The sequence below is a fragment of the Lygodium microphyllum genome, chromosome 1 (genome assembly GCF_053477565.2).
Source record: "Lygodium microphyllum isolate KBCC chromosome 1, Lygodium_microphyllum_v1.1.10, whole genome shotgun sequence".
Taxonomy (NCBI): Eukaryota; Viridiplantae; Streptophyta; class Polypodiopsida; order Schizaeales; family Lygodiaceae; genus Lygodium; species Lygodium microphyllum.
The window spans coordinates 153,273,152-153,283,368 of record NC_141135.1 but is presented as its reverse complement, the minus strand read 5'-3'; the positions used below and the strand labels follow the sequence as shown (position 1 = coordinate 153,283,368).

At 39.3% G+C, this 10,217-nt stretch overlaps 1 protein-coding gene across 3 annotated transcripts; it reads left to right on the top strand.

The window, feature by feature from the left end:
- The first annotated feature begins 206 nt into the window (after positions 1–206).
- LOC148041838 (cyclin-A1-4-like) lies at positions 207–4,266 on the top strand. Of its 3 annotated transcripts, XM_087683084.1 has the most exons (12): positions 208–753; positions 851–1,349; positions 1,445–1,563; positions 1,650–1,742; positions 1,826–1,959; positions 2,042–2,117; positions 2,261–2,337; positions 2,432–2,465; positions 2,658–2,807; positions 3,069–3,203; positions 3,309–3,432; positions 3,531–4,263. In XM_087683084.1, the coding sequence occupies exons 1-11, from the start codon at positions 496–498 to the stop codon at positions 3,399–3,401; spliced, it is 1,668 nt and encodes a 555-aa protein (XP_087539210.1). In that variant the 5' UTR covers positions 208–495; the 3' UTR covers positions 3,402–3,432; positions 3,531–4,263. The 3 variants fall into 3 exon arrangements, with proteins under 3 accessions (XP_087539219.1, XP_087539210.1, XP_087539202.1); XM_087683093.1 differs by having other exon boundaries at positions 207–753; positions 1,463–1,563; positions 3,309–4,266; XM_087683076.1 differs by having other exon boundaries at positions 3,309–4,264.
- The last annotated feature ends 5,951 nt before the right edge of the window (positions 4,267–10,217 follow it).

Genomic DNA, 10,217 nt, shown 5'->3' with positions numbered 1-10,217 from the left:
CTCTTGCTGCAATCAAAAGGCTTTTTCCGTGAGCACTTCGGTCTCGATGGAGGAGCCAAAGCCCCAAAGGGGCCTAAAAAACGGACGGACGAACTTTGAAAGAATGGCGCGAAATGTTGCATGCCCGCCGCCCTCCTGCACCAGAGCGCGGGAAAATAAAACAAACAAAACCAGATTCACACCCCCACGTTCCCTCTTCTCCTCTCTCTCTCTCTCTCTCTCTCTCTCCCCCCCTGGGACGAGGATATACCTGCCCACGGAACAACACTGTTCTGCTTTCGTCGTCTTCACCTGCGCCTTCCATCCATCCTCTCGTACGAGAACGCCTCGCTTCTGCAATCTGCAAGTTGCCCGATCGAATCGTGTCCCTTTTATCGGGGCTGCCCCCCGTCGAGAAGGCCATCTATGCTGGAACCGGAATCGGAAAATAGCTGCTTGTAGCAGCCATTGTCTGTCTAACCTGCTTCACTGGGAACATATAGGCGCACAACAGCGATGGCGGAGAACAACGGCGTCCATCTGCTTCGCCGTCTTCGCGGGAGAGAAATCGTGGTGCAGCCGCAGCCGCAGCTGCAGCAGGGGCCAACAAATCCTAGAGGGAAAAACAAGAAGGCGGCCGTAAAGCGGGCTGCCGTGGATGAGAACAGCCGGTCGTCAGGCACGGAGCCGCAAGCCAAGAAGCGCGCTGTCCTTGGGAACCTCACCAACGTGCCGACTAGCAGCAGCCTCCACGATTGCATTGCAATGCCTCGGGTAAGGCTTGGACTTCACTCGTCTTTGTCACTTCTCGATGTGCGTGATCCTTGTCGCCGGCTTCATTGTTCATGCTTTCGTTTGCTTTTCTCACAAGGTTGCTACTAGAAAGGTGACTCTGGTAGCTACAGATCCGAGCAATGGCAAACCTTTCACTGCTGGCCTTGATGATAAGGCCGTTTGTGCAAACTCTAGCAGAATTTTGGATCCTCTCACAGTCAAGGAGGAAGATGATAGGGAGAACGATGAGAATGCGTGCCCTGGCCAATTTCCCAACAACATCAATGTGAAACCTGAAACTGTTGCAGGTGGAATCCAAGTTGATAAGGGCGTTCGTGCAAATTCTGGTAGATGTTCGGATAAGCTCACAGTCAAGAAAGAAGATCATAGAGAGAACAATGAGAATGCGTGCTCTGGACAACCTGCATACAATGCGAATGCGAAGCCTGAAGTTATTGCCGACCGTTCAGCTAAATGCGCAAGGGGATCTGCGTTATCCCTGAGACAGGATGCTCCGAAAGGGTCAAAACAGGAAACTGAAGATTCACAGCATGGTCTCCACAGGTCAAGGGGTCCTGTATGTAGCTCAGTGAAAGGTAGCGCATTTTCTAATTTCTCTGGCAGTTCATCAATCTTGATGCTGTAGCCTGTTTCCATTTGAAAAGCTTGCATGGTTTCGTGACTCGTGTAGGTGAAAATGTTGTTGAAGGTTTGGCCAATACAAACTATTTGGATATCGACATTCACAAGGATCCTCAGTTGTGTAGCACGTACGCTGTTGATATTTATCATCATCTACGTTCTGCCGAAGTGAGTGTATTGCCCGTGGTGCGGACTGTCCTTTAATGGAGCAGCCTGTGCATTCCCTTATTATTCTTCCCTCTCGCTCTGTGCAGTTGAAGAGGAGGCCAACAACTAACTTCATGGAGACCGTACAGCACGGTATCAATCCTAGTATGCGAGGGATTCTAGTGGATTGGCTTGTAGAGGTGATGACTCATGAGCCTTGCAACGAGTCTTCTTCTGTATAGGATCCGGTGTTGGCCTTAAGCTAATTCTCTTTTCCACGTAGGTTGCAGAGGAATATAAGCTTGTACCAGATACTTTGTATCTGGCCGTTTCTTACATAGATCGATTCTTGTCCAAGAATCCAGTCAGTCGACAGCAGCTACAACTTCTGGGGGTCTCCTGCATGCTTATAGCATCGTAAGTTCTCTACCCTTTTTTCTAGGTAAATCTATTCGATGTCACTGCATTCCTGGTCACTTAGTCTTTGGTTTTCTTAAAGGAAATACGAGGAGATTTGTGCGCCCCAAGTGGAGGAGTTTTGTTATATTACAGATAACACATATAATCGAGGGGAGGTATTGTCTTCAGAGCCATGAATCTATATTACAGATAACACGTATAATCGAGGGGGTGTCTTGTCTTCAGAGCCATTAATCTACATCGTGAAAATATCTATAATCTTAAGCTCAGCTAGCCTGTTGTTTACCTGGTTCTATAGGTTTTGGAGATGGAAACAAGGGTTCTGAACCATTTGCAGTTTGAACTATCAGGCCCTACAACGAAGAGCTTTCTTCGGTACTTCTTGTCCCTATTGCGCATTCGATTCTTTCTTTAGTTTCACGTTGGTTATTTGTAACATTTTTTAGTGTTTATGGAACTGCATTTGCAGGCGTTTCATTCGCGCAGCGCAGCCAGGACTAAAGGTAATGCCTTGTACCTCGCTTTTATGCCCCTATTCATACATCTGTTTTGTGGATTCTGTAACGCGGATCACGGGGACTGTTGCATGTCTTTATCTTCCTGTAGCTGATGCTTTTTACATTGTTCAAATGCATTTTTGATGGCACTTCTGGTGCCTCCAACCAACCAATCCTGTCTTGCTTTGTGACGTTCAGACCTCAGGGCTGCAGCTGGAGTTTCTAGGAAATTACCTTTGTGAGTTAACATTGTTAGAGTACGATTTTCTTCGTTACCTTCCATCAATGGTTGCTGCTTCAGCGGTTTTCCTAGCCAAGGTCACAGTCGATCCAACATCCAAGCCATGGGTAATGCTCAGTTCCCAGATTTTCAATAGCCTTAAGACTATCACTGTAGGCGAAGGCATTTTAAGTAAGTAACTCAATAGCGTTTCAAGCTCAAGTGTTTGGACCAGTAAGTCTTAGCATTGTTAAGCGGAACTTAGAACACACTTTAGTGACTGAACTTAGAACATCTAAGTGCAAAGCACTGGCTGTATCTGTCTCGCAAGTAGGTGATGTCCTCAGAACAGTTTACCTACAGGACTGATCAGATTTCTCATCTGCCAGAACCCAACATTGCAACATTATACTGGCTACAGGCCCTCGGAGCTTAAAGTTTGCATTCAAGCTGTTCATGCGTTGCAGAGGAATACAAAGAACTGCACGTTGCCGGCTATCAGAGAGAAGTTCAGACAACATAAGGTATGGTACCGTGAATCCCATGATATGCAATTCTACATGATCAGGAGCAATCGGGTAAAGTTTCGGAAGCATAGATTGACCGTTTCCCTTTAAATATACATACAGTTCAAATGTGTGTCTACCATCGAGTCCCCTGTGACCATTCCAGAAGACTACTTCGATGACATCCAGAAAGACGCTACATGGACGTTATACTGAGATAGTCGAGGGGAGTTATCGGGCGATTCGGGTGCGTTCCCGTCGCTCCTCCACCCATTTTGCTGAGAAATCGTGGCACATTTCGTTTGATCGGGACTGAAGCCCGAGTTCTGTTTCTGTTTGGTACAGGCCCTCCATTTTCCAGCCTCTGCCCAGCTCTGCGTTTTGGCATCCGTTCGATTGTAAGATTTACAATGCATTGCATTTCGGCCGCTTATAATATCGTTCAGAGACGGTAATAAAAGTCGCACTATTCTTAAGCTTCATTCGCAATCCGAACTAAACTCCTAAATGCCCCGTTTCCTCCTCCATGGTGCGCCCCCAATGTATCTTATGTTTTTGGCCTGTGCTATGCCATAACAATAAGTTGTACAAAACATTTTTCTTGTTCCATGAATTTTCACATGTCGCCCTTGCATTTTCACTCCTTGGACAAAACATTTCATTGCTTAGCCATGAAGCTGTCCCTTTTGCTTGCTTGGATGTTACTTGGCTTTTTGGGTGTGGAGGGGTTTGAAGTGCGAGCGGGGTTGCGATTGCATTGTTGGATTGAAATTGCATACATGCTAGTGTACCTCTTTCTATTGTATCATCTCCATCATGGTGATCTCTTTTAACTTCTCTTTAAGGTCATTTGTGGCCCAAAGCTTACCACCCTTTAACTTTGTGACATCGTGTTAGAAAATTGATTGGTACATCCCTTGTGTGGATTTCTTAGCCTCATGAGACACATGAAGCCATATACCTTGCAAGAAGTTAAGTATATTGTTGTTGAGCCTAGTATTGAGGTGAAAAGATATTGTTGCTACTTATTGTTGTGCATTTGCAAGCATTTGAGCTTCATGCCATATTGTAATATAGCCTTAAATTGGTGCTTTGTATTTGCAAGTTGCTCTCATCTTTGTATCTTGTAAGATGGTCTTTAACTTGGGCATACATATATATATAAAGGTAATTTTGTCCAATGATAGCACCAAAGGACTCAAGGATAGCAAATGTCATGTGATAGGTATCATAGTAGATAATGATTAGTCTTTTTCATTAAAAATTGAGTTTTTAAAACCTTAGTATTTTTTGATAAATTTTAATAAAATCTCAATCATTACAAGTAGATTCTAGTCATTTGATCTATTATATGGAATTTTATTTTTGGCTAGTTTGTTGCTACACAAATATGACTCTTGTTGCATATGTGAATGTGTAGCACTGGTTGCATTGTATAAGGTGGATGTTGGAAGGATTAATGTGTATTGTGTTGTTAGTGGATAAATATTTAGCTCAAGAAATTAAAGTCTTGGAAATTATGACACATAAGATGGAGTTTAAATGAAGGGGATGCAATAGCAACGGAGAAGGAGAAAAGAAAGATGTTGGGAGAGAAGAGGACACACAATGTAGGTGTTGTCAAGAATGATATATGACAGCCTTATTGCATTATCTCTTATGTATGAATGGAGAATATGGTAGGTCATTGTACACAAGTAGGCCTAGTGGCTTTTTATCCCAACAATGTTTCACTAAAAGTTCAATGTGTTGGGGAGTTAAAAAAAAAAGAAAAAAAAAAGAGATAAGGTGAGGAATCATAACATCTCATCCAACATCCAATCGAAAAGCGAGCTGTGCAATAAGTGGAAACCTCTATGAAAGAAGAGTAAGCATCCTTGAGTCCATTATATTTAGGAGACAGGCGATCTCGTAGTTTCATACAGCAAAGCAATCCAAAAAATGCTCTTCATGAAGTAAATATAACTCATGAGTGTAAGGTTGTAATACATAAGTATTAGAGTAGCGCATAGCATCAATGTGGCACATAGGAGAAAAGAGATAAGGTGAGGAATCATAACATCTCATCCAACATCCAATCGAAAAGCGAGCTGTGCAATAAGTGGAAACCTCTATGAAAGAAGAGTAAGCATCCTCGAGTCCATTATATTTAGGAGACAGGCGATCTCGTAGTTTCATACAGCAAAGCAATCCAAAAAATGCTCTTCATGAAGTAAATATAACTCATGAGTGTAAGGTTGTAATACATAAGTATTAGAGTAGCGCATAGCATCAATGTGGCACATAGGAGAAAAGAGATAAGGTGAGGAATCATAACATCTCATCCAACATCCAATCGAAAAGCGAGCTGTGCAGTAAGTGGAAACCTCTATGAAAGAAAAGTAAGCATCCTCGAGTCCATTATATTTAGGAGACAAGCGATCTCGCAGTTTTATACAGCAAAGCAATCCAAAAAATGCTCTTCATGAAGTAAATATAACTCATGAGTGTAAGGTTGTAATACATAAGTATTAGAGTAGCGCATAGCATCAATGTGGCACATAGGAGAAAAGAGATAAGGTGAGGAATCGTAACATCTCATCCAACATCTAATCGAAAAGCGAGCTATGCAATAAGTGGAAACCTCTATGAAAGAAGAGTAAGCATCCTTGAGTCCATTATATTTAGGAGACAAGAGATCTCGCAGTTTCATACAGCAAAGCAATCCAAAAAATACTCTTCATGAAGTAAATATAACTCATGAGTGCAAGGTTGTAATACATAAGTATTAGAGTAGCGCATAGCATCAATGTGGCACATAGGAGACAGTTGAGGGGACATACTTTTCAAAGTCAATCATAAAAGAAGGGCTAGTATCTTGGACACATGTTAGATGGGGTCTCAAGAGAGTATGAAGACTCAGTGAAGCGAAAGACATACGGTTATAGCATCAACCATAAAGTGCATTGAATGTGCATCAAGAGGCTTGAGAGATGTCTTCATCTCATAAAATATAGCATGATGGACTTGTTGGGCATTCAAATCCCATGGCTTGTAAGTTTGAAAGTCACCATCTCCATAACCAAGGAGGATACATTTGTGTGACATGGGCATATTTGGCATATATATAAATACTTGGAAACCAAACATCCTCAAGTAATCATAGGAGGGTCTTATGCCACTTCCATGCCTTGTGGTGTTATACCATCCAAAGTCAAACACGACGTCCTATTAAGCAAGTAGATTGTTGTCACAAGGGCCTTAGTCTAAAAGCCATAAGATAACCCAACTGTGGTTAGTATAGAAGCAACCTTTGCATGTAAAGTCAAGCACATGCCATGAGCAATTTCGTAATATCGTGGGCATAGGAAATCAATGCCAAACTATTGACAATAGAATTGAAAGTTGAAAGAGATAGCATGATTCTCATAATCCATTTGCAAGCACTTAGGCTTGCAACCAACAGAATCCATAAACTTGTCAAGTATAATTGCGGTATTCCCAATCCATACCAAGGGAAAAGCCCAAACACAGTGGGTAGCATGATCCACGAAGGTCACAAAATGTGAAGCTTCACCAAGTGATTGGATAGACATAGGTCCATAAATTGCACAATGGACAAGATGTAAAGGATCATATCTCTCACAATCACCATGAGCCAAAGGGGCTTTGCAAGGACCATAAAAACAATTGGGGCAAGCATGAAGATCCGCATGTGACATAGGAGGCATCATGGAGTTTGAACGAGACAAGATCTCCATCTCTTTGTGGTGTATATGGCCTAGGTCATAATGCCATAACAATGCATGTGGTATACAGATAATTGCAAGTATGTAAAAAGCTATTGAGTTTGATTGTGTACAATGATCGCCCATATTCTTTATCCTTATTATGAGATTGTTGCGAATAACGGATGCGTGGTTTGCGCGTAGCGAATGGAGGAAGCTTCCTTTTTCTTTCTTTTACTCATGAAATTGCATGCGATCTCATAAGAATTTAAAAATAGACTAAAAGAGAAGGTAAAGTAAGATAAAATGACTTAAGATTGGGTTCAATCTTTTCCCGATATGAAGTGGGTAGCTCCCTTCATGTCGTATTTATAATAATATTATGAAAATTTTTTAACCCAAGATTTAGGCCCTTTACAATCACTCTTTGCATAAAGAGTTTAAGTTTAAGTGAACTGAAAAAGAGATAAAGTAGTTTGAATTAATGGATGCTAGTAGTTGTGCATCCCACAACTCTTTAGAACCATTAATATTTTATTAGACATATATTTTAAAAATCTATTTTGTTAATAAATATTTACATAGAGGATATGCGCACGCTTTATAAGAAATAGAGGTGTATCTAATACAATAATCCAATAATTGTCAAATAAATTCTTAAGGAAATAATCTTTAGAATGCTTGCGCGTAGCGCGCCTTTTCAATTCTCATTGCTCTACACATCAGTTTGCAAAAAATCATGTTAGAATAATAACTAATTGCGCAATTGTAGTTAGCCACATAAATTAATTAATTTGGAATTTCATGCAATAATTAGTTCGCGAAGACGTTAATACTCGTGTGGATAAAATGGTACCACCCATGTTCACACTTGCATCGACGCTCGAAAGGATAGGCATTATTGACCTTTCGCCTAAGACAATTCTTAAGAACGTGCCTCGTATTGATGGAGAACCATCTAAGGTGCTTATCTCGCCAACGTACACACAAATAAGAATCATTTAAGATGCTTATCCCTTTGAGTAGGTGCCACCTAGCAACATATCCCTGGGGTGGGATAGCAATTGTCCTCAATCGCTATTGGTTGGATGTAGAGACAATAAATTAGAAAAAGGTCGCAAATCACAAGCATGCATCCATTGAGCTTCCTCAACAGGGTGATTGTGGAATTTAACAAGATAACGAGGATAAGTATTTTTAGTTCTACTAGTCATATAGGCAACATCAATTATTGTTTCAAGAATTATGATTTCATGGTCATCTTCAATCATGGGCGGTGAGTCATAAATAGGGTGAGCAGGAAGAGAACCTTGGAAGGGACGTAAAAGACTAATGCCAAAAGTGTTGTGGATTTTTCAATGATGAGGTAACTCTAATTTGTAAGCATTAGGATTAATACTATGGAGAATTTTAAAAGGTCCATAGAAACGAGGAGCTAATTTAACATTCGGGTTCTTTTTTACACTATGGAGTCTATGTTTTTCAACACGTAACCAGACATAATCTCCTTTCTTATAAATCATAGCTTGCCTTTTTTAATTTGCTTGTTTCACAAATGATTGTTGGGCCTTTGCTAGTATTTGTTTAACTTGCTTATAAATGCTTGAATGATTTTGAATCCAATCGTCAACAGAAGGTATTTTTTGAGTTAGACGAAATGTGGGAGTTGGCAATTTGTGACCATAAATAATTTCAAAAGCTGCCTTTTGTGTAGCAGTGTGAGGGGTATTATTATAAGCAAACTGTAAAAGGTGCAAATGATTATTCCATGTGGTAGGATAAAAAATTATGTAAGCACGGACTAAATCCAAAATTGTGCTATTTGTGGCCTCTGTTTCACCGTTAGTCTTTGAATGAAATGCAAAACTAAAATCAAACTTAGTTCTTAAGTTTGTAAACGATGTAATTAAAAAATTATTACAGAATTGAGGATCTCGGTCGAGACACAATAATTTTCGGCAATCCATGGTGCAAAAAAATATGCCTTGAGAAATAAGTTAGCGGCTTGTGCAACAGTTAAGGTCTTTTTACAAGCAATGAAGTAAGTTTGTTTATTAGATCTATCAACTATGGTCCATATCATATTATTATGTGAAGAAGTTTGTGGTAAACTTGTAATGAAGTCCATAGAAATATGTTTCCAAGGTGAATTAGGGATATGTAATGGAAGTAAAACCATATGATTAACCATGATGTTTTTTAATGCGTTGACATACAATACAGTTAGAAACAAAATTAAAAACATCACATTGCATATTTGGCCAAAAAAAAACTTCATGTAAATTTTTAAGTGTAGAGATAATACCATGATGTCCCATATATAGAGGCTTGTGTATTTCTTATATAATGAAACGACGAAAAGGTTTAGTAATGCATAATTTTTTTTCATAAAATAGAAAACCATCGAAAATAGAAAAGTTCTTCGTGTTCTTTTTCAGTTTTGCTAAAAACAAGAATGTTATCGAAAAAGACTATTACACAATGTTGAAAATGTAAAAATTTTCTATTCGTCATTCTATTAAATGTAGTTGGTGCGTTGGTAACTCCAAAGGGCATTACCAAGAATTCATAATGTCCAAATTGTGTATGAAAAGCTATCTTAAAAACATCAGAAGTAGACATATGAACTTGGTGATATCTTGATTTTAAATCAATTTTACTAAACACTGTTGCTTCTTGTAATTTATCTAGAAGGTCCTATATTTTAGGTATTGGATACATATTTTTAATTGTTATTTTATTAAGTACTCTATAATTTATACACATACAATAAGTTTGATTTTTCTTTTTAACCAATAATACAGGAGCTCCAAAAGGCAAACTACTTGGACGAATTAATTTTCTACTTAGAAGTTCTTCAATTTGCTTTTGAATTTCTTTTTGTTCTAATTGGTTATGGTGATAGGGAGCTTTGCAAGGTGGTTGACTACCAGGTAGTAAATCAATTTGGTGGTTTTCAAGTCGTGATGGAGAAAGTTGTAAAGGTAAATCACTAGAAAAGCAGTCAGAAAATTTAGCAATAAAATGTTGTTGTTTTAGAGTTAATTCAATTTTTGTAACATCAACTTTACACTTCGCCTATGTATGATTAATAATTGGAAATAATTCAGTTTTTCTTAACCCTTCGAGTAAAATTTGTTTATCTTTGTGCTCAATGTGCATTGAGTGTGTGTTGTAATCTATATTGGGATTGAATTGGTGACGCCATGGCATGCCTAGAATTATGTCAGCAGATTGCAAAGGTGCTACTAAAAAATTTCGCTTTTTCTTATAAGATCCTATACAAATTTCTAAATTATGAACTTCTTTAGTACCATTGTATCGT

Bases quoted from the DNA above. Each gene is read 5' to 3' on its own strand.
- LOC148041838 (XM_087683076.1), top strand. From the start codon at position 496: ATGGCGGAGAACAACGGCGTCCATCTGCTTCGCCGTCTTCGCGGGAGA. The intron at 1,350-1,444 runs GTAGCGCATTTT...TGACTCGTGTAG, and splicing joins TGTATGTAGCTCAGTGAAAG to GTGAAAATGTTGTTGAAGGT. The intron at 2,466-2,657 runs GTAATGCCTTGT...TGTGACGTTCAG, and splicing joins CAGCGCAGCCAGGACTAAAG to ACCTCAGGGCTGCAGCTGGA.